General features: G+C 39.3%; 1 protein-coding gene across 4 annotated transcripts in view; it reads left to right on the plus strand.

Moving 5' to 3' along the window:
• sema5a (sema domain, seven thrombospondin repeats (type 1 and type 1-like), transmembrane domain (TM) and short cytoplasmic domain, (semaphorin) 5A) overlaps positions 1-25,155 on the plus strand; it is a 192,529-nt gene that overhangs the window by 83,699 nt on the left and 83,675 nt on the right. For all 4 annotated transcript variants that reach the window (XM_072688679.1, XM_072688672.1, XM_072688694.1 and 1 more), the window contains 3 exons: positions 11,582-11,644; positions 16,117-16,215; positions 23,969-24,182. In XM_072688679.1, the coding sequence (XP_072544780.1) occupies positions 11,582-11,644; positions 16,117-16,215; positions 23,969-24,182 (376 nt within the window). The remainder of the gene's footprint in view (positions 1-11,581; positions 11,645-16,116; positions 16,216-23,968; positions 24,183-25,155) is intronic.

The raw sequence follows: 25,155 nt of genomic DNA on the forward strand, positions 1-25,155 counted from the left end.
TGCTGAATTAAATTTCTAGTTTTGTATTTATGTAAATAATAAAATTGTCAAATAAATCATCATTAACCCCTTAAATGTCCAAGAAGGCCAAAAACATTGTTAGATACTTTTACCTATTACCGAAGAACAGCCCCACCAGTTTGCACAGAAGTCAGTGTAGTTACTGAATAATAAGATAAGATAATCCTTTATTAGTCCCACAGTGGGGAAATTCTCATTGTCACAGCAGAAAGGGATAGCAAGACACTCAGTTACAAAAACGTAGATAAATTACACTATATACACAAAATAAATAATAGAAGTAAAAAAGCAATAACAATTTAATTTACAGATTATTTACAGGTAATTGCAAATGACTCTTAATTGCACAGGTGTGTGTGGGGGGGGTATTGCACATTGTTTTTTTACATGTGTTAAGAGGGTTAAACTAATATTTTCCATTAGTTACATTAATTAGATTAAACTTGGGCATATTTAGGTTCAAGATCTGCTGTAATGGTGAGCTGACTGGGTCAGCAGGTCATGTGGTCCTGGTATGCAGTCAGTACCTACAAAAAAGTGGGCTAAGCAGTGAAGACTTGAGCATGGGGAGCAAAGGTGAGCCAGTTTGGAAAGGCTTTGCTGCTAAAGTCGTGTTGCCAGATACCACAGTACACCTTCAGAAGTATTGTAAAGTGGAGTCTAGACCTCAACAGGTCTGTTCAGGTGGCACAGAGGGACCTACACAATATTAGGCAGGGGGTTTTATTGCTTTGATGGATCATTGCATTTGATATATACCGTCATTGGTTTAACATGGAAGACATTTCTTTAGTTTGTTTGATTGTTGAAAGATTAAATTTAAACTGTATAGCAAAACAACAAGAACAAGAATAGCCCTTGACATGTAAGGATTTATAATGACTACGTCTGTGTTTACATTGAGTTACCCTACGTGCCAGCCAATGCTATCCTTAAAGCTATACAGGTTTGGATCGTAAGCCAGCAGACAGCTGTTTTTTTTAGACGCTACGAGAACAATGCACACGCTGATAATGCAGAAAACACCACAATAAGCAGCCTGCATTAGATTTCATTGCATTTTCCCTCCACAGTTCTCAGCAATAAAGCAGCATAGCTGCTCAGCACAGACACATAAAGCACGACTCAAAATTAGAATGTCTCTGTTTGTCTCTCTCTGTAAGTCTGTTTTCTGTGGGTTCTCTGCTCAGTACCTCTCTGGTTTTTCTCTACTTTACAGTGTTAAATCTCCTGCTGGTATGAATGCACTGTGAAGGGTTTTAAAATAATCCTTGATGGATGTGTGTGATTCTTCATGTGGCAGTCTTTTTTGAAGGCTTTTGTTGACATTGTGTTGACATGGCAGTTGCTTCAAATTCTGTATGTACAGATCATTGCTATTACTTTTGGTGCTTTAATATCATAAAATGTCATTCTATTTCACTAAGTAGCTTTTATAACGCAGTTACACCCCAGGAATATCTGGTCGAAAACGGCCCTGTAGTCCAAAACTGGAAGGACAAGGCAGGGGTTTCTAATAAAGTGGCCAGTGAGTGGGAGTACAAAGTAGGTGTTTCTAATGAAGTAGCATGTGAGTGGATACAAAAGGTAGGTGTTTCTAATAAAGTGGCCAGTGAGTGGAAGTACAAAGTAGGTGTTTCTAATGAATTGACCAGTGAGTGGAAGCACACAGTGTGGTCATTTTATTGAATTTTACAAACTTACAAACTTCTATTACAGAATAGCTATTAAAGAATAGCCCCACCAGTTTGTACAGAAGTCCCTGTAGTTACTGAGTAATACACCTTAGTGTGTAATAAGCCTTGTTAGGGATTGTGTTAAGGATTTGGACATGGTTGTTGGGGCAATGCCATAGAAGAACCACTTTTGGTTTCCAAAAAAACTTTGAATTAATGGTAATTTGGCGGCATTGTGATGGGATCGATTTAATACAGGGAACATGGGAACAGGGGAACATCTGACATGCCCTTGAGCAAGCCACCTAAACCCCAACTAGCTAGGGCTACCCGCTGCTCTGGGCTCCAGTTCTGGCCTCATGGAATCTTTTATTATGTGAACATTTTTTAAGGCGTTAAAAAGTTCTTTAAACCTTTAAAAAAGATGCCATTACCTGCTCAAAAATAAAATACTTCTTTACACAACACCAAAGATTTTCATAAATGAGACCTGCAAGAATAGTTTAAAGAATCCTCCTTAAAAACATACTGGGAAGAACCCTGAAATTACTGTAGAATATGTGATATGTAGGTTATTTAGGATATTCAAAGGTTTTTCATGCTTACACATTGTTTTTTTAGGAACAAAATGGGTCCTTCTATAGCATATATAACAGTTCTTTGTTGTAGCTTTATTTTAATATAAGTGTAACCCCTCCACCCGCCCCCCCCCCCCCCCCCCCCCCCCCCCCCCCCCCAGAGGTATGGGGATATTCATCCATTTCTGCGGTTCTCCTCAGAGGAACCGGGTGCAGTTCACCTTGCTCAGCTGGTTTTGCTCCTGCTCCCTCGAGTCGGCCACGTATTGTACCGTAGTGGCACTCCTGCAGGCATTGATTAATTGCCTGGATGAATTTGCATTGTATTCAAACTGTATTGTGTTTCAGGCCTGACAAATGAACACCTGAGCTTAACTGTGTGCTTATGCTTTCCTGATCTGTTCAGCAGCTGAGTAGCTTTTTGAGAGGCAGGCTGAGATTATAAATCTGCTGTTAATAAGCCACTAAACCAAGTGAGAAATTAATGTCTTCCTCTCTGTTTTTTTTTCCTTGTGGCTCTATTCAATTCACTGACTCTATAAGGTGAAAACTGACTCCCTGTTGCTGTGTCAGTGTGTAATTTGAGGGATTAATGCAGAATGAATAGGATTATCTTAGCGTGCTGGTAAAGATAGCTTCTCCTGAGGCGGCAGAGTCGGTGGACTGTGTTAGATGGTTTCCCCGAAAGCTCCAGGGACAGTAACACAGACAAATGGCCGAGGCCTTGCTTGTTGACCGTCATTCAGCTGGCATTTGGCACTGCCACCAGCAGCAGAAGCAGCTGTGACTCAGATATACACTGCCTGTCACAGGTTTGGGGACAGCTAGCTTTCCAAAATGTCCAATGAGCATTTTTTTGCCAGTTTGTAATAATTTTGCATGCTAAGTACAGTGCTGTTTACATTCTGCTATTTTTATTTTTAAAAACTGGTGGAGCTGCTTAAAGCCACATATTGGGAACTATTTCACACGCTACTTTGCAAATTATGTCTGGTTTTAATTGTTAGCACTACTCTCACACGTTGTCCTAACAGCAAGCAAGACAAGCGAGCATCATCATCAGCCAGCAATGGCTTCCTCTCAGTGATCAGCTAACAAACTCCCACACTGAGCATCACACTGAAGGAGGGAGAGGGAAAGCTATCCTACCCACCCAAAAAAAACAAGGCCAGTTTTCTGGGACAGTGCATAACAATAGCTATGGTATAACAAGGGGATCAAATCTGTGCTCTAACCAATGATAAGGTCTTTAAGGTCTTGGTTAGATAATCAGCTGCACCAATTGGGAGCCCACAAACACAGTTAACTGTTAGAGTGGAGAACAGAGAGCTGTTTGACCCTTCCTCTAATTTTAGAATATAAATGGAAATCAGACAGTTCATTGGGAAATTGCTAAAGTGCCTGGTGTTTCAGGTAGTAGTTGTTTGTTGTTGTCTACTGCAACCTCCACATTGGACTTTCATATGCCAAATTAATATTATTACTTAGTGATTAATATTACTGTTTATATTGATCATAATTGTGATTATTACTGTTAATGGAATTGGTGTTTGAGTGTGTGTGAGTATACGTATTCTGCAAAGTGTTGCACATGCTCGTGCCTGGGGCTAACATTTACATTCACTCCTGTTGAGACACAACCATAACAGTGATTGAGACCAGTGTGGCAGCTTGCAGTGTCAGTGCATTGTACTTACAGACACACACACACACACACAGAGACACACGCTGAGAGGTTTCATTATGTGGAAACAAAACCATTATTGTGATCGATGGTGTTATTGTGTCAGCTGGCTGTTTCAGAAGCTCACACTGCAGTAAATATTAACTCCTCTTCTGATTTCAGCAACTTTTGTTTGGCTTTACCTGATTGGTCATTAATAAAGAATGGGCAAATACACTGCGGTATGCATGAGGTGGTTTCTGAATGTGCGTGTAAGACGCTGCTGTACTCTTGAACTTGTTTTTTTGAGATTGTATTTGAAGGCTGCTGCTTAAGGACATCATTCATAAGCGTTAAATAATATATTTAAAAATCAATACCCATGTTTTGATGAACAGCTGACATCAGCATTCATTAGAAACTAATAGAGGTTGTATGAAGTACTCTCATTAAAAATAAAGGTGCTTTAACTGGTTCTTTGAGCGATGCCATAGAAGAACCACTTTTGGTTCAATAAAGAGCCATGTTTGTAATAGAGTTCTGTGAATGTGAGGAACCTTTACTCATAGAAACATTTATAGCACCTTTATTTGAAGCACCCATCAAATAACACATTTTGTTTATGGCTAAAACTAAAATCTGCATGTTTCACCTGTATAGATGATATGTATCACCCAGCACTACACAGTGTTATTCCCTTTTCTATGTTGTGTTCAACATATAGCCAATTATAGCATGCAGAAGCTCAGCCCTATACTTAATTTTATTACCTTCTGTCCTGCAATTACCAACTGCCAGCGAAACAATTACTTGAGCTAATCAGCAGCTAACAGAACATTCGTGCTAATTCCTGAGGCCTGCTAATTCAATTGGGTCCAATAAGTCTTCCATTTAAATGCATGGAATAAAGAATTTCACAAGACCAGGTTGGTCCATCAGCACTCCTACCTCAGCTCCCCCATGACTCTCCCATCAGATTTCTGAGAGAAAGTCTGTGCTCTGGGCCCGGTCATTAGATTCAGATAATAACTACTTAGCAGCAGCTTCCGCCAAAGACTGCTGGGATTGTTTCCCATTTCCATGCGTAATGAGAGGAAGTGGGCTACCTCAGATTTCACACGGAACATCGGATGAGCCTCCAGGTCACGCTCTCCTCTAGCTCACAGTTGCTTAGTGAGGTGGTCATGTTCTCCTGGTAATGAATTTGAACAAGTAAGAACACGAGAATGTTGTAAACATTACTTTTTTCATTTTCAAGGTTTTCTGTGTGAGTGTGTGCAGATGCTGCTTCTGTGTGTGTGTGTGTGTGTGTGTGTGTGTGTGTGTGTGTGTGTGTGTGGGTGTGGGTGTTGTCGATGGTAGAACAAAGCCTTGAATCTCCAAAAAAACGTATCTATTATTGGAACTCAAATTTAAAGTTTAAAATATAGATATAATGATACATATTCAAAAGTCAAAAATCATATTTCAAAAGTTCAAGAGGTCAAAAATCAAGGCACATAGCCATACACAACTGCACAACCAGCACTGCTCCCAGCGGACCACATACACACACACTTAACTACACACACATGTTCATGTTCAGGGAATACTATGTGCAATACCCCCCCCCCCTCGTGCAATTAAGAGTCTTTTGCTGTAAATAATATTGTTATTGCTTTTTTAATTCTTATTTATATTGTGTATATAGTGTAAATTATTTATCTAAATTTTTGTAACTGAGTGTCTTGCTATCCCTTTCTGCTGTTACACTGAGAATTTCCCCACTGCGGGACTAATAAAGGACTATCTTATCTTATCTTATCTTACAAATCAATAAATGTAAGTTTCACCATATTATTTATTATTTCATGCATGCTGGGGACAAATTTAACATTCATTCAATAAGATCTAATATCAGTGCATTTGACAGGATATAGAGTCCCCCTGGTGGGGGAGTCATCTTACCCCAATAATTGCACAGGGTGTTTCTTTACAGGATATTTGTTTAAATATGTAGCAGGTTAAACAGTAATGGACTAATACAGTTGTAATCACATAGTTTTCTCTCTGACCAACTGAAACACAGTGAATTCCTCTGAATTACAGAAAGGCTTATGCTCTTGTCAGTGTAGAGGTCAGTCTGGTGGGTGTTTCTGCCCACTCTGTCCTGCTGTGTCTCTCCCTCTCCCACCTGTTCCTCACAAAGCCTGCTCAGTTCCACACTCTCCTGCCTAACACAGACAATGGCCTTCAGGCAAAGCAGAGCTAAGCGGCATCATAAAGTCTCCTACAGTCTTCCTCTGTTGCTGTTTAAGGCCCAGAATGACCTGATTGTTCTTGAATGTGACATTTTTCTGTTCAAAAATTGTTGAGTTTTATTTAGAGGGGCATGGCAGAGGTCTTTGTTTGCCTGGACTCCATAAATTATGCAAATTACTGCATATCTTGCAAATGAAGCTTTGCTGAATGTGGAGAATTCAAAACTTTTACCCCTGAGAGGTCACAGTTATACCAGTGATAACAGAAACATGCAGACATTGTGTAAGAAAGATTTATGACATGTAAATCCTTAAGTGGAAAAACTACATGGAAAGTGCAGATTTTGAACTCTCGGTCCAGCACAGATCAGTGTATGTAAGTACAAGAGGAGATATTTTATTAATAGAATGTAAATATGATGCATTATGTGTCAAGAAAGTCTGAAGTATTATTAGTATATAAACATATAGAAATTATTAGTATATAAACATGTTCTACACATTTTAGATACAATTTCTATTTCCGAATTTAATATTTGGAAAAGAATCAAACATAATATATTTATTTATGTCATTAATTATACACATGCCACACACATGCCATTTTGTTTTTGCTTCTTTGGTTTAATTAAGCTACTAAACTGTTGAAAATATATATAGACAATATGAACCTGTTGCTGCTGCAAAGTGAACCAAGCGTGCCCAAACTTAACTTGCATAAGACTGTGTATGTTAATGTATGTAAATCAATCTATATAACACCAAAAGGGAGTACCCTGCTGAGTTAAATTGGGTCAAAAACCCTTTGCCAGTTTTACTGAGAACCCTGTTTGCTTTGAGTCTGTATGAGAAGAGAAAAATGTTAAACTGCCATTTTTTTCTGTATCTATAATATTTTTGGTATTAATTTTCAAATATTAACATACAGGGTGGGTACATGGTGTTCTCCCTCACATGGAGCCAGGTATGCGGTTTGACTGCGCGTGCGTTGAAGGAGGCGTGTGCTAGTCTGCCCTCACTAGTGACAGGGACATTACGTGTGATGGGAGGAGATTGCATATGGGTTGGGTAATTGACAGTCCAAATTAGGGAGAAAATGGGGGAGGGGCAGATAAAAGAAAAAAAAAGAAAAATAATTATGCTGTTAAAGCAACTTTGAAAGATAAAACAATCAGGCCATGGAAATATTGAATATTGTGCAAATTAAATAGTAAATTCAAAAACCCATTTTAAGTCATAATAATTCAATAATTAAACATTGCTGTGTTTGGCATGAAAAGATGCACATGGATGATTTTGCTAGTGTGGATGGTACAAATATTAACCCCTTAACTCCAGGGCTTATTACACACTTAATACACAAGGTGTATTACTCAGTAACTACAAGTACTTCTGTACAAACTGGTGTGGTGATTCTCTGGTAATAGAAGTTTGTAATAATCCTTTGAGCCTGCTGGCAGTCCATAGGCTTTAATGCACACAAATGCTTTATCATCTGAAGGTAAACATGTTTAACATTACCATTTGGACTATTTGTCTAGCTAGCTAGCTAAAGTAACTGGACAGCATTTGTGTGATAAAATGATAAATGCATGTCACAGAGGATCTGATTACTTGAGTTAAAAGTACTTGAGCCAAAAGTTAGAAAATAGTCCTATCAAGTCCTATCAACTCACATACCCTCCAGTCAGTTCTAATTCACCATCATTCTAAGTCAAATCTCAAGCATTTTTCATTTTAGCAAGTCACCAACATTAGTCTGGAGTCTGACTTAGAATTTATTCAAGTTGCATTTTATTGAAATACTACAGCAGCAACAATAACAACTGCACAAGGGTTAAATTGTGATCACTGCATAATGAGGCTAACGTGTTCTCCATTTCTTTGCCTTATTAATTCTCTTTTAATGTTTATATAGTAATAAATTGTACAAAGAACAAACAGTGTTCGAGGATCATTAATGATTTAAGCTCAATGTTAGTACATCATTAATAAGGAGAAATGGCTATAAAGGCAGAATGGGTACTTCTGTTGTAATTATTAAGAGCTTGCCATCGTCTCATTTGTCAAGATAATGGTTTTGCTAATTATACTTAATTCACATCTTACTCCATATTAAAGCCATTTTTGCTGAAGCATTCACTGCACTAACTCAAGACACTCTAGGGTTATTGCTGCATGGTGTGTGCCAGCATGTTACAGAGGGCTTGATTTGAGGGGGGATGCACGGAGAAACCATCCCATTCAAGAAAAATGACACAACTATAAAACTGCCTTTTCTGTGGGTGTGATCACTCAAAATGTCTGTAATGGGTTGTAATGTGTTAATTCCCTTAGTACACTTAAACAAAACGCCATCTGTTCAATGTATGGACAGAAGTATTCAGACGCACGTTTTAATCATTAAATTCAGGTGTTTCATTTAGTCCCATTGCCACATGTGTATAAAATCAAGCCATACATGCTACCTTTATACACATTAGTGAAAGAATGGGTGGTTCTTAAGAGCTCACTGAATTCCTGCATGGTACTGTAATAGGATGACACCATTGCAACAAGTCAGTTGGTAAGATTTCTTCTCTCCTAGATGTTCCACCATCAACTGTGAGTGAGATTATTAAGAAAGTGGAGGCGTTTAGGATCCACAGCAACTTAGCCACAAAGTGTCAGACCATGAAAAGAGCAGAGCAGGGTCAAGGCCAAGTGCTGAGGCTCATAGTGCATAAAAGTTACCAACGCTCTGCTGAGTTCCAGACCTGCTGTTAGAGCTGCAAAAGGGGGATCTACTCCATATTAATACCTATGGATTTAGAATGGGATGTCATTAAAGCTCTTGTAGGTTTAATGTGTAGGTGTCCCAATACTTTTGTCCATAAAATGTATGTAATTGAATAAACTTTAATGTTGAATTAACTTTCTAATGTCACATTTCTCTTCTATTAAATAAGTTAGCATTAACATACTTTCATTATCAGGCAAAAGCCTTGCATCTTCAAAATAACGACTTTACAGAAGTAAGAGGCAATCTTTCTAACTTTGTTAACATCAGTGTTAACATATTTTATTCCCAGTCATTTAGGAACATTTTTAGAGACTTACATTGGTATAAATGTTGAAATGTCAGATAATGCCCTTGAAATATTTTTCTCTTTATTATAACCAGCCCTCTCACTGTCGTTTGAACTCACCATCCCCTTGAAATTCTTTTTCTTACAACTGTAGACACGCACATACACACACACACACTGAGCATCAGCCTGAAGTGTCTTCATGCTGAGCGATTTTGCTGATGTGTGGCATGTGTGTAAGGGCAAGCACCTGTAAAATAGTGCAGTTAGGGCTGATGTTCTGTTGGAAAACACAGCGTGTGTTATTCACCCTTACTCTCCAGTGAGGGTAAAGTTACATCCACAGTGCCCTCAGTGACTTAGATCAGGAGACGAGGAGGAGGACTCTTAACCCTTTTTAACCAAGTTTGAAATGCCTTTAAAAAGTGCTCAGACAGTCAAAGAAGAGATCTTCAAATCGTTCTACACTGGCGTTGATCAGCTGTGCTGGATGTGCTGGAGATGTTTAAAGGATCTCTCTCTTCTTTCATGGTGGAAAACCACAAGCAATGACTTGATCTGCCAAAAAGACATGGTAAAATGCCACAAGAGCAGATTGAGGAGTGAGGAGGCTTAAGGGGTTTCATGGCAACACAATCACTTTAAATCACATTGAGAGCTTATGGGACTGTGTTGATAGCCATAGATATGGAGGATTTGATTGCATGTAAGGGTATGGATGGGTATGGGTATGGATGGGAAAGGGTGGGTATAGGTGTGGTGATATGGGAATAGTTATGGGTATGGTTGGGAAAAGTGGTTGGAGGTATGGATAGTATGAATGGGCATAGGTGTAGATGGTTATGGGCATGCATGGGTATGGATGGATATGGTTATGGGTATAGAGGAATATGGTTGTGGATGGAATGGGGATGGTTGTAGATGTGTGGATGTGTGTATAAGTATGGCTGGAAAAGGAGTTTGGAGGTATGGATAGTATGAATGGGCATTGGTGTAGATGGTTATGGGCGTGCATGGGTATGGATGGATATGGTTATGGTATAGAGGATATATAGGTGTCATATAGGCTGATAGTGAAGGTTCCGAGATCTGTATTGGTATCATGTGGTAAGTGGTATCGTGTCATCTCTATTTTTGAAACATTTGCAAAATTCTTGCAGGATTAGCTCTGTATTGTCCCATTAATCTGAGCATTAACATGCTTATTCATGGCTTAAGCTTCACTGTAGGACAAGTGTGTCAGACTGAATGCTTGGCATTTGCTAGGAAAACCAGGCATTAACTTATGCTTTAATCTACCCTCTACATTCAGATACTGAACTGAGTGTTTTACATTTTAGACAAGTTTGTATTCCCTGCTAGGAATTAATCCCAGTTTGCTCCGCCCTGATGTCTTAGCTGTGAGCAGGCCTTCAGAGGGAATTTCAGCCTTGAGTTTGAAGATTCACTCTCTTCAAGGACTAATATTTACCACTCTTAAACACAAAGGATTTTGAATGGTTCTTAGGTTGATGTAATGTCTAGGAATAGGATGCGAACCATTACAATTCACACTTTTACACACAAAGTAGTTCTTAAAACCACTGAAAGGTTCATAAGGAAACAGTAAGTGATTATTAGCCGACAGTGGTATAGTCTTCATCATGGGGAAGGACCAAATAACCAGGTGTAGAACCATTCATGTGGTCATGGTTCTGTACATTGTAAAGAATAAAGCCATAGCAGCACCAAATCCACTTATGGGTCCCTAAAGAACCTTTCAGTGGATGGTTCTTGACAGAATCATCTGTGTAAATGAGATGTGTCCTTTTGAAAGTTTAGTGTGAACTGTTTAGTAACTCTTATTTTTAAGAGTGTAAATGCATGCTTCTGAAAGAACCCTTGAGAATGTGCCTTTGTTCTCCTTTTTGGCACCTTTATTTTTAAGAGAGGAGCAACTGCAATGCTGCGTTTCTCCATTTGCGCTTCAGGCTCTCATAACGTTCTGATAAAAGATTCTCAAGTCTTCTTCTGGAGCCCACACCGAATAACAGCATATTTCACACTGCCGCCACACTGCTGTCTTCACCGCTTCCGATAAAGTTAAGAAAGAAATTCACCCTGTTATAGCCATTGCACAGCACTGCAATAAAATTTAGCCTCCACATTCAACTCATCTGTGGCAGTGAACGTGCAGACACACACACACATGTACAGAGTGGTGGTCAGCCACTTCAGCACCTGGGGAGCAATTCAGGGTCAGGTTTTTTCACTTCCCTAGACCCCTCTCTGTCCCAAGCCCACTTTCCTTAAGACCATGGCTGCCCCTTTTAATGTTTCTCTGTCTGTTTTACAGGAAGCAGAATGGCACTGTGACGAGTTCACCAAGGGAGCCTGTTTTAGTCGAGGAAAATCAGAGGTGAGTTTATTTATTTGATGTATTTAATTGATATATTTATTTTATTTTTATTTAGTTTTCATCTTAAATATGTTTTTCATTTACATAATATTCATATAGTAAGTATTCATTCGTAATATAATAAAATCAAGTATAATCAATATTGTTGTTTTGCATGAATCAATATTATCATACTTATGATATATTCTGTATTGTAATATAGATCATATTTTAGGAGCCAGTCGTGCTGAAGTCTAGTTCATTTGTACTTCACACCATTAAAATTCCTTTCTAAAATCTACCTGTTTGAGGCTTCAGCCGCCTGCCAGTCTAGTTTGCAGCTGTAGCAAAGTGTGGGCGGTCCTGAGTGTTTGAAGGCTGACTGAGTCTGAACAAATCCCCCTAACACAGATGGGGGGTTAGACTCTATCTGCTCTAAAGCCCCCGTCTGACTGCAGCTCACACCGAGGGTAGAGAGGAGCCCTTCACTCATGCCAAACCATGCTAAGATACACTAGCCTGGCTAAGCTATCTACGAACCTTCCTTCAGAGTGTGACCCCCCACTGAACCCTGGGGCCTCTGGTGTATTTTGGTCACTGGATTGTGGTTTTCCAAATGTCCAGCTGCTTTATTTCAGAGCTCTGTAATGAGCAGGGTTTACGCTCTGACCAACATATGATTGTCATTCTGAATTACAAGCTAAGTCACCTTCTCCAGAGAGGTGGTTTTTATGGAGTTGTGTGCAATTGTTTTCCATCCGTATCAGCTGCACTCTTCAGAAGCTAAGATTAGGACTTCCTCTTAAAGGGGAATTCCACTGATTTTCCGAATTTCTGCGTAATTCAGTGGTTGAGATGTAAACAGACATTCAGAGTGGGGGTTGGTGTGAAATAGTTTATTGAAACCCATCTGCCATAAAAGGATTTATTTAATATATATAATTTTAGAATAAAATATACAGTGTCTCAGGAATCAGACAGTGTATTCACAACCATCTGGTGTAATGACGTCCTGTGAGGGAGCTTTTAGAGACATTAAACGTTTGAGATGTCATTTACCACCAAACACACTTTAAAAGACAGATTCTAAACTTTTAGTCCATACTACGTGTTTGTAAGTACATGAGGAGGCTTTCTTCTGAATTCAAGGGCATTGATTGGTAGCTTGCCCCTCTTCGTTGCAGTAACAACTTCTACTCTTCTGGGAAGACTCTATAGCAGATGTAGAAATATTATTCTCAGAGAACATTGATGTGGTCAGGTACTGCTGTGTAAAAGAGACATTTGGAATATATTGTTTATTATATATATATAACCTAAAATATGTATATTTTAAGCTATATATTTATAAATATTGTATATTTTTATTTTTTTGTTTATAGTCTTGTTGTGGGGAAAGCAATCATTTGTTTATGTTTATTAAAACAAACAGTGTGAACAATATAGTATGTACAAGTAAATAGAATTCAGTGAATGTATATAATTAGTTGTGCAACATATCAATATGTGATAAATGTATATTTATCAGGGGAGTATTGGTACACAGGTTTTACGGTGTGGTTCACACCACAGTTTGGACATCATACAAGAGGGAAAAAAGCAACAAAGACCCAAATGCATCAATCTAACCTATGTTTCTTCTCCTTTCTTTTAAACAGACAGTGGTGCAAGTTACAGTTTGTCCCACCTAGTGTGCAACAGGAGGAGTGTTTCAGTGTGATCCTCTAAGACTATATTTAAACTAGCTTATAATTAACCACATTTCAAAGCTTAAACCCCACCCTAGCCAAGAAAAGCTGCAGAAAAAAAAAAAACCTTGCTGATTTGAAAGAAGTAGGTGGATTTTCTAGCTCCAGTGTGTCATTTGCATTCGCCATATTCAGGCGCCAATCAGCTTGAGCTAAGTACACCAATCAGCCATGTATTAGCACCACTGACAGGTGAAAAACATTGATTATCTTCATCAACAGTGGCATCTGTCAAGGGGTGGGATATATTAGGCAGCAAGTGTCAACAGTCAATTCTTGAAGGTGATGTGTTAAAAGCAGCAAAAATGGGCAAGCGTAGACAGCTAGACGACTGAGTCAGAACATTTCCATAACATCAGGCAGGTCTTGTGGGGTTTTTCTGGTATGCAGCCATCAATACCGACCGAAACTGGTGAACTTTTGACAGGGTCATGGAAACCTAAGACTAATCGAGCTGATCCGTGGATGTCCCACCTTACAATTTACAGGACTTGTTAATGTGTTAATAATCTGCTGCTATGTCTTGTAACGGTGCCACAAACCACAGGACACCTTCAGAGGTCTTGTGGAGGTGATGCTTTGAGTGCTCAGTTGTGGCCGCACAAGGGGGACCTACTTAGTATTAAGCAGGTGGTGTTAAATTTATGGTTGGTCAGTGTATAGCTTGGCATGTTGCTAATTTGCTAATGGCTTACAGCTTAAGACTTCTGGCTTTTTGGGTGGAACCTGAGCTTGTGAAATTTGGATCTACAAACACCACATATTTTCTGTTGGACTGCATGCACTGAACCATAAGGACTACATGTTCCGTTACATCCCTTGTAATTATGTTGTTGCATCTGTATAGTTTTGTGGACGACAGTAATGCTAGACTTGTAAAGGTTCACCAACCAAGCCTATAACATGAATAAGATGTGCTTTTAAGTTGTTAACTTTGTGAAAAGTGAAATTGTCCCCTTTACATTTGAAGTCTGGCCTCCTCAGGGTAGTAGAAGGTTTGGTTGAGCTAATGGAGTTCAATCAGTTCCATTTGTTTGTAATGCACACAGTTCACATCCACTATATTACTTTACAAAGTGTAGCAATTTATCTCCCCCCCCCCCTTTTTTTTTTTTTTTTTGCATAAGCGTGTCACTGGGTGACGCAACAGGGACATTAAACCAGCGTTTATTTACACATTTACACACGGAGTGCAGCACTACCTTCCGGCCAAATTACATTAGCAGAAGTAAAAAGAGAAATGTCTTTCTGAGGCTGCTGAGCGCAGAAGAATGAATGGCTTTATGAGTTAACAGGCGTTCTGATGAGCGGATAAAGCAGACCCCTCCGGCTCCACCACAGAAAAGCACTAAATCAACATCCTGAGAAAGAGAGGGCCACAGGGTTTCGAGTGCCGCAGACAGGCGAGATTTACTGCCTCCTAAACTCTCTATAGGCACTGTGAAAGATAGAGGTGCTACAGCAGCCAGAGACCTTCAGGTGCTATAATAGCAGTAGATATATTTTAAACACTATCACATTGTAAACGCAGCGCTTTGCATGCCTTACGCTGAAGTTTGGAATTGAGTTATTCGGACCAGTTTATTTTCACACTGTGATAAAGCATATGCACACTGAGTGGAAACAAGACAGGTCCTTGTCTCAATTCCTCAATGCCATTTTATCAGAAACACTATATACTGGGTGCACACTGTAGGTGTAGAATTACAGACTGTAGCCCATCTGTTGCTACACAGTTTACTGACCTCCCTCAGCCACATCTATCACTGGAAAGAGACCACCACAGGACCACCACTGACTAGAAATAATTTGAGTGGTGGGCTATTTTGAGCACAGCACTGACACTTACATGGTACAAATATATCAGACAGACGTTTTGTACTCTTTTGGCCACTTTATAAGAAACCCCTTCCTTGTAGTTCTACCTTGTTGGTGTACAGTTAAAGACTGGAGACCATCTGTTGGTGCACTGTTTGTGTTAGCCATCTCTAGCCTTTCATCAGTGGTCAGTTTCTGACCACAGAGCTGCTCTTGTCTGGATAAAAAGAGTGGAAAAAAGAAGAACCACCCAATCGCTGTTTGGGTTGCACACAAACAAGAATTTGACCTCTACCTTTAACCCATACGTGAAGTGAACACACACACACACATACACTGTGGGGACAGGAACAGAGGTTCAGAGCAGTGGGCAGCCCTAGCTGCGGCACTCAGGGAGCAGTTGGGGGGTAGGTGCCTTGCTTAAGGGTTCTTCAGATGTTTCCTGTCTGTTCAAGTGCTCTTACATTCAGCAAGTGAACAGGCATTAAGTCAACAGTCAGTTCTTGAAAGTGAAGTGTTAAAAGCAGGACAAATAGACAAGTTTAAGAATCTGAACCACAAGGGCCAAATTGTGATGCTAGACAGCTGAGTCAGAGCATTTCCAAAACATCAGGCTGGTCTTGTGGGTCTTTTTTATATCCAGTTGAAGGGCACCCACTAAAATTGGTCCAAGAACATGCAAATGGTGAACCACCGAAAGGTTCATTGATGTGATCCATGGAGGCCTCACCTCACAACACAGGACTTAAAGCATCTGCTGCTAATGTTTTGGTGCCAGACACCACAGGACCCCTTTAGAGGTGTTGTGGAGTCTCAGAATGCCTCAGATGGCTAGATCCATTGTATATGATCATGTATATGTTAGTTGCTGACTGTTCTCATGTCCAGGTTTGACAACTGACCTTTTTTTGCCATTTGTTTCCACAGGAAGAGTGCCAGAATTATATCCGTGTTCTGCTGGTGAACGGAGACAGGCTTTTCACCTGCGGCACAAACGCCTTCACTCCTATCTGCACCAATCGCACGGTGAGCGAAAAGCATGGGATGATTACAGAAGGTTCAATCAGAGTTTGTAATGTTTGTTCGGGACGGACATTTCAGTCAAATTTGATATCTGAATTTGAAAAGTATTCTTCTGAGAATCCAGTGTGGGACTGGTGTCTTGTTTACATTGTTTGTTCCATATAGGACTCTTAAGGGTTACCGGCAGAAAGCACACAGCATCCAAAAATTCCAAGCTATTGTTATAAATGTTAGTACACTCAACGATGTTCACCTACGCATACGTGCTGCCAGCAATGTTCACTGTCTCTGAGCACTACTTAGCATCACTTTGTAATTATATTCAGTAAAATCCAGACCAGGGAGTGTAAAATGAGCTTGTTCTTCTGTGCTTTTCTCAAACTCCCTTCATGGGTTTTTGTTGTGTTAAATGTTTCTGAAAAGATCAGAAGGTCACACTAGGAATTTAACTGTCAATGTGCCAATAAATATTTTATTAAAGTTCTTTAAGTAACAAAAAATGCATCATGCATCATGCATTTTTTTATCATGATTTGATTATTTAAAAGATTCATCACTATTTTACATTGAACACACAAATGTAACTGGAGGAGCTGTTTACACATTAGTGGAATGTTTTTAGTATTTTTCTTTTTAAAAATAGCCTGAGATTTTAACTTGGTCAAAAGAAAAGGAACACTCAGTATTTATAGTTGGTATAATAAGTTTATTGTATTTATTTATAATAGCATTACAAAACCAGTGCAGATTTTCAGTTAGAGTGTCGCATTCAGACTTATTCACTTCTAATGCGTAGATTTAGGTCAGGTGTCTAGCCTGCTGCCAGGCAAGGCTTTCTTGTCTCCTGAAAGGCATTGCCCTTGTGAATTATAAAAGCTTTAAGATTTTGCTACTCTGCTGCTATGTTCAATGACGCATTTTGTTTGGTTGTTGCCAACACACTCCTTCATCAGAAAACTAATTAGACTTTTTTTCTTCTGAATATGTGTCCAACCACAAGTGGAGATTACAATTAAACATACATATAAACATATAGACATGGTCAAAGGTGAAGGGGTTTTACCCTGTTCTTCTATGGTCAAGACCCCACAGCACCAGCACAGAGCAGGTAGTATTTGAGTGGTGGGTGACAGTGACACGGTGGTACACGCTGGTAAATGGATCAGACACACACTGGATCAGTAAGTGGATTAGACACAGGAGTGCCCTGTGTCACTGCTGGGCTGAGAATAGTCCACCAACCAGACATATCTAGCCAACAGTGTCCTGTGGGCAGCATCCTGTGACCACTGATAAAGGACTAGAGGATGACCAACAAAAACTGTACAGCAACAGATGAGCTTCTGGTGGACCAACAAGGTAGGAGTGTCTAAAAGAGTGGACAGTGAGTAGACACAGTGTTTAAACACTCCAGCAGCACTGCTGTGACTGATCCACTACCACCATCATGTCAGTGTCACTGCAGTGCTGAGAATGACCCAACACCCAGATGCTACCTGCTCTGTGGTGGTTCTGTGAAATCCTGATGATTGAAGAAGAGGGTGAAAGGAGGCTAACAGAGTATGCGGAGAAACAGATGGACTACAGTCTGGAGTTGTAAAACTACACAGTGTATGATAAATGGAGCTGATAGATGGTGTGTAGTGTAGAAACAAGGAGGGGGTGTTAATGTAATGCATTAGTTGATTTGTTATTTTCTTCAGTTAATGAGAATATATATTTGTTTGTTGCTTTGTTATTTGTGACAATTATCACCATAAACAATATTTTATATTTTTACATTTTATTTATATATTTTTAACAATTTTTTATATTTTTATATTTATAGCTTATTAACAATTAATAGTTTTTTGTCATATTGTAAGACAAAGATATGCATCTTAACAGACAAAGTGCCGGTGATGGTTGAATAGAGCTGGGGAAAACAGGAGAATGGAGGTTGATAAATTCTTGCCAGAATTGTATAATCAGTGTCCAGCGCCAAATGACATTAATACAGTTGTCTGCCGTGTTTTGGGTGTAGTGCGTACAAATGGCAAAGCTTTAAAACCCCATTTAATCTTGTGCGCTGTATTGTGCTTAATGAATGACTTTATACTGAATGAGTTGTAGGAAAGTGCTGCTGATCATGTGGTGATTATTCTTACACATCTGAATCCAGAAATCGGTTCAGTGGCCATTTGGACATAATACAGTCATTGCCTACACATGCTTTTGCCATTTAACACCTCTCACTGCAGTCTGGTTCATGTAGGCACGTCGTTTCCGGCCCTCAGTCTTTTCTCACTGATGCATGTGAGTCAATTGTACTGAGCTTTAATAAACAGGATTAGCACTAAATCCATTCTCCAGCACAGACCATTGATGGTGACAGTGTTGTGCTTTCTTTACATTCACAGTCACCCCCTCGTTGGCTCCTGCACTGCGGACAGTATTGCACAGTAATGATGAAGCCTGTGCTAATAAAATAGATAGAAATGATCAAAATTACATTACTTTTTTTCTATTTGTCCAGTGACACCAAATGAGACTCCACACTGTGTTATAGATGTTACCCAGATTTTAGCCATATTTTCCAGAAACTAAACTGAATTGAAAAAAACATTTGTGAAAAACAAGTGTTCCATCAAAACAATCCGAAGCACTTGCTTAATGACATGCACTGCAGTTTACTAAGTTAGGTGATTTATCCGTATTTGGGTATTAATCACGTGTACTTTTCAGGAATCAGGGTTGGTTGTTACACTGTTCAATCTTATTGTCTTATCTCATAAACTGAATCATTGATGACAGCCAAACCTAAACATGCTTTCCAAAGTTTCCAAAAGTATCTTTGAGTTAAGATCATTTTAACTGGTAGAGAGAGTGTTCAGTGTGATGCTCGCTTGACCATTTGAAAAATCATTGTATTAGTGCTAAGATGCTTTCGTTAGACTCAGCCCTGAGCAGGTAAACACTGTCCAAGTTTCTCTAAATTGGACCCAGAGGCACAACAGCTACTACATTTCAACATGTGCTGGCGACCTTTATTACTCAGTGTAACCTCTTCTTAGCCCTCTTTTGCTAACAAACTTGACTTTAAGGTGTGTCCATGTCACTCTTGTTAATAACATAAATCATCTGAACCCAGAATTTTACTCCTCAGAATCTCTTACTGTTAGAGAGAAAGTAAGGAGAAATATGACCTTGATATAATAATCGCACTGTGCCAACCAAACCATTATACACAATATATCACCCAGCACTAGCTGATTAATTGATGATGATGAGAGTCTTGCTTTATTTACATTGACAGTCGCCCCCTCTTTGGCTCTTTTGAATGAGGCTGACGGTCATTATTGACTGAAAGCTGGTGGACCTCAAAGGTGTAAGCGTCTCCTGTGTTTCGTGCCAGCAGGACAGCGTTGGCTGGTGCATCAATCCTGGAAGGAAGTGAGGCTTTAAAAGCTAGTATCTGTAATATACTCCAACGTGTCCTCGCGATGTGACCGGTAAATCTGAATCTTTAAACAAAAGTGGCTCAGTGTAGCACAAACACAGCTGCCCGTGGCCTTTCAGCCCACCCTCTTAATATGCATTATGGATGTTGTGCTATATCCGTGAAGCCTCTTGTTGTCTGAAGGTGCTCCATCAATGCACGCCTTTCATCTTCCACCATAGCGAGGACACACACGCGCTCTCCGGCCCTGGTCGCCGTTTCCTTTAGCCAACATGCTAATTCAGGCGAGCGTTCGCTGCCAACTTAAAGTGGCTTTACGTCCTGAAGGAAGCTGAAAGGCTTCCAGCTGTTCACTGAAGTCCCTCTCTCAGCCAGCGCCGGGATAATCCCTCCTTTACACCGATTACACAGGGCAAGTGTTGTGGCCATCAGCTGCTTGTAAGATAATATGCTCAAGTGAGTCGACACAGGATCTAAGTATTCCCTAAGGACACATTCAAAGAGATGAGCCTAAAGACAAGCAGCTCCAAACCTAGCATGGAAACAAGCTAGCCTAAGTTAAGAGCATCATTTCTTTTTTTCTTTTTTTAATTTCTTTTTTTTTTTTTGTTGTACAACACTAATTCTAATTTACCCCCAAATTTGTTCATGTGTGATTTTGTTGCAGGACAGTGCTCTGTTATGAATTGCAGTAGCAGGTATGGGAATAAAAGGTGCTGGGGGGGGAGGGGGGGGCTGCACCCTCAAACTCTAGATTGTTGCTAAAAAATATAAAATAATATTCTGATCATAATAAAAAATATTTGTTTTAGGGTAAGTTTGTATTGCAAAAACATTTTTTGGCATTTCAAGATTACACATGGGCACTTAAAGCTTGTAATAGGCATTGGTAAATATGTGAGCTTGAATGCAGCAGTTTTACAGCGACTCCTTCTGTAAAGAGTCCTGGCACTGTTCTGCCACCACTGTTCTCCATTGCTAACAATTGCCTGAAAGCTGCTCCCACTACCACTCACCTTCACAGGCAGTGGCGTATCTAGAACTTCCAGAAGACCTTGAGTAATGTGTTTTCTTCACAAAGCTGAACCCACCCACAGGAAATCAAAAAGTGAAGTAAAAATCCTTGGTAAAATCCTGAAGTTTATCCTGTTTAGTGTTAAATATGATACAGTTCTGCAAGCAGACAGAGAAAACATGCTCATTTTCAAGCATTTTAAGAGTTCTCACACTATGACAGGCAGGTGCAGGTGTATAGCTTCGGCATCTGATTTATTGTAGACTAAGAAAACCATTAGCCTGTTTTCTTTTGCTTGTAATAGGAGAGAGGTGCATATAAAATCTGTAGACGCCAGCACTTGTGCCCAGACAGATTCTGTTACACAGGAAGCTGTAATTGAATTTCTTTTAGGAGTCAGACGCAGTGACTCTTAAATTATTCTGACAATATTAGCTGATTTTTACACCCAGCAAGTGCGCTGTCAGGCTGCCAGTTCTGGGTCGTGTTGTTATACATTTTTTCAGACACAGGGCGCAAGATTTGGCCCCACTCTCGCTGCCTATTCCACTTCACCCTGTTGTGAAAGCTAAAGCTAACCTCAGCCCCAGTGTGGCCCAATAATGACTCCTCCAGCAGTGCAGATGGATATCTGTCAGAGTGCATCTGGAGCTGACTCTCAACTGTAGGGGAGGCGCATTAAGAACACATTGAGCACAGAAAGAAGCCGCAGACCTCTCCAGAGTTTCAGCTGTGTTAGCATATCCCCTGTGCTTAATGTGTACAAATGTCAATTTCCTTCTCTGCCATGCGAGCTTCCCCTCGGCTGGCTAAATGTCACACTCTGTATGAATCACAGCCGCACCATACGCCACACATAAGGGTGAAACGAGTGTGTGGGGAGCGATTAGCGCCTCGCTGCCGCAGACAACGCTTACCATGACTGCCAAGTAATGAGATAAAAATGTTGAAGCTTCTGAAATTAGCATTGGCCACTCCACAACTGCACGTGTTGCAATAAATGACTTGGATGGTGAGAAACACAGCTGCTTTTCTGACAAGGCTGTGCGAGTCTTAGAACATCTGAGGACATTATATGTAAAGCTTCACTCAAACATGTATTCACTGAACTATTAGAATTCATATGAACTAACAAATGAACCATTGTGAGATGTGTCTTTCCTTGTGCTCTCCTGGTGGAAGGGCATAATTTTCGGTTCCCACACCTAGTCTATTTCATCAATCCTTCATTAAAGTTAAGCAGGTGAGCTGCAGGTGGAACAGAACAAAAACACACAGAGCAGTTACCAACCAACCCTGTGATCCTCTAACTGTTCTACAGTAACTGTTCTGTTTACTGTTTTACAGTAAACACACTCACTGACCACTGACTTTATGTTTATTTGGGTTTATTCTAATTTTATATAGAGTTTTACAGTAAACACACTCACTGACCACTGACTTTATGTTTATTAGGGTTTATTCTAATGTTATATAGAGTTTTACAAGTAAACACACTCACTGACCACTGACTTTATGTTTATTAGAGTTTATTCTAATTTTATATAGAGTTTTACAAGTAAACACACTCACTGATCACTGACTTTATGTTTATTAGAGTTTATTCTAATGTTATATAGAGTTTTACAATAAACACACTCACTGACCACTGACTTTATGTTTATTATGGTTTATTCTAATGTTATATAGAGTTGTACACTAAACACACTCACTGACCACTGACTTTATGTTTATTAGAGTTTATTCTAATTTTATATAGAGTTTTACAGTAAACTCACTCACTGACCACTGACTTTATGTTTATTATGGTTTATTCTAATGTTATATAGAGTTTTACAGTAAACACACTCACTGATCACTGACTTTATGTTTATTAGAGTTTATTCTAATGTTATGTAGAGTTGTACAGTAAACACTCTCACTGACCACTGACTTTATGTTTATTAGGGTTTATTCTAATGTTATGTAGAGTTTTACAGTAAACACACTCACTGACCACTGACTTTATGTTTATTAGGGTTTATTCTAATGTTATATAGAGTTTTACAGTAAACACACTCACTGACCACTGACTTTATGTTTATTAGAGTTTATTCTAATGTTATATAGAGTTTTACAGTAAACACACTCTCTGACCACTGACTTTATGTTTATTAGGGTTTATTCTAATGTTATATAGAGTTTTACAGTAAACACACTCACTGACCACTGACTTTATGTTTATTAGAGTTTATTCTAATGTTATATAGAGTTTTACAGTAAACACACTCACTGACCACTGACTTCATGTTTATTAGGGTTTATTCTAATGTTATATAGAGTTTTACAGTAAACACACTCTCTGACCACTGACTTTATGTTTATTAGGGTTTATTCTAATGTTATATAGAGTTTTACAGTAAACACACTCACTGACCACTGACTTTATGTTTATTAGAGTTTATTCTAATGTTATATAGAGTTTTACAGTAAACACACTCACTGACCACTGACTTCATGTTTATTAGGGTTTATTCTAATGTTATATAGAGTTTTACAGTAAACACACTCACTGACCACTGACTTTATGTTTATTAGAGTTTATTCTAATGTTATATAGAGTTTTACAGTAAACACACTCTCTGACCACTGACTTTATGTTTATTAGGGTTTATTCTAATGTTATATAGAGTTTTACAGTAAACACACTCACTGACCACTGACTTTATGTTTATTAGAGTTTATTCTAATGTTATATAGAGTTTTACAGTAAACACACTCACTGACCACTGACTTTATGTTTATTTGGGTTTATTCTAATGTTATATAGTTTTACAGTAAACACACTCACTGATCACTGACTTTATGTTTATTAGAGTTTATTCTAATGTTATATAGAGTTTTACAGTAAACACACTCACTGACCACTGACTTCATGTTTATTAGGGTTTATTCTAATGTTATATAGAGTTTTACAGTAAACACACTCTCTGACCACTGACTTTATGTTTATTTGGGTTTATTCTAATGTTATATAGTTTTACAGTAAACACACTCACTGATCACTGACTTTATGTTTATTTGGGTTTATTCTAATGTTATATAGAGTTTTACAGTAAACACACTCACGGCTCAGATACATAGTGTTTTGTATCTTTAATGCAACAGGTCACAGGCAAGTAATGCGTTATCCTTTGAGGGTTCTCTGATTCTCTCCCCTTTCTAGGGGATGTGATGCTGTCAGGAAATTAATAACACAACCTAACTAATCTTTCTCTCTCTCTCTTTCTCTCCCTCTCCCTCTCCCTCTCTCTCTCTCTCAGCTGACTAATCTAACAGAGATCCATGATCAGATCAGTGGGATGGCACGCTGCCCTTATAACCCGCTTCATAACTCTACTGCGCTCATCACCTCCAGCGGAGAGCTATATGCTGCCACTGCCATGGACTTCTCCGGCAGGGACCCGGCCATTTACCGCAGCTTGGGTGGTCTGCCCCCTCTCCGCACGGCTCAATACAACTCCAAGTGGCTCAACGGTATGGGGGACAGCTCAGGATGGGGTTGTTGAAGTTTTGACAGTTCAAAAATCTCATTCTACTCCCTCTTACACCAAAAGCAGTCAATCAGCCAATGCATGTTAGGTGCCTTTAGTTTTAGCTTTAACTTGAAACGCTTCTGATCAAGTAAGAAAAGTAAGAGTTGAGTGTGAGTGGCAGACAGTGTAACCTTAAGACACACCAGCATCCTGCAGCGAATGTCTTCTCTTCATTCAATTATTCTGGCGTTTTCCGTGAAGGTCGTGACACTGACATTTGCTTTCGGCACACAAAGCAAATTGGCCTCCTCGCTTCAAATGGCTTGATCTTACCACGTGAAATTCTCACGTCCGAAAGGAAGGAGGACAAGAAAGAAAAGGTCTCACGCCTCAGTGGAGGAAGAGAAAGGAGAGGTCAACCGCTATCTTGTCAGTGTGGAATTTTATCTGATTCCCATTAAAAGATAATTGGAAAAATAAATTAAAGTCAAAACACGCAGCAGTTCACTGCAGACAAAAAGGTTTAATAAATTTGAATTTTATGGCAAATTGATTTTTTCTCTCCTCCACTTCCGCTGGCCAAGCCAAAAAAGAGCTTGTCCATTTTGAAAGAAATTAAATCACTGTTGACAAAAACAGCGTCTTTGAGTCCAGCATGATTGTACATGATGATTAATATTGAAAATGTCTGCAGTCGCTGAGTATGAATAGAGAGAGATAATTAGATGAGTGCACTTGTTCCAGCCATTTCTCATCTTAACCTTTATATTCAGTCCTGATAAACGGCCATGTCTGTTACCTCAGTGTGAGATTAATAAAAGCGTCATTCTGTTAATAAATATGACGTACCACAAGTTCTGCTCTATCAACCTAGGTTCTTGGGGATGTCCTGATCCAGTCTGAAAAACGTGCATCAGAGACTTTTCAGGCTGGTTTTAATGGATCCTTATTGGTTGTTTTAGCCTAGTTTGTGT

Source organism: Salminus brasiliensis, chromosome 1, assembly GCF_030463535.1.
Source record: "Salminus brasiliensis chromosome 1, fSalBra1.hap2, whole genome shotgun sequence".
Taxonomy (NCBI): Eukaryota; Metazoa; Chordata; class Actinopteri; order Characiformes; family Bryconidae; genus Salminus; species Salminus brasiliensis.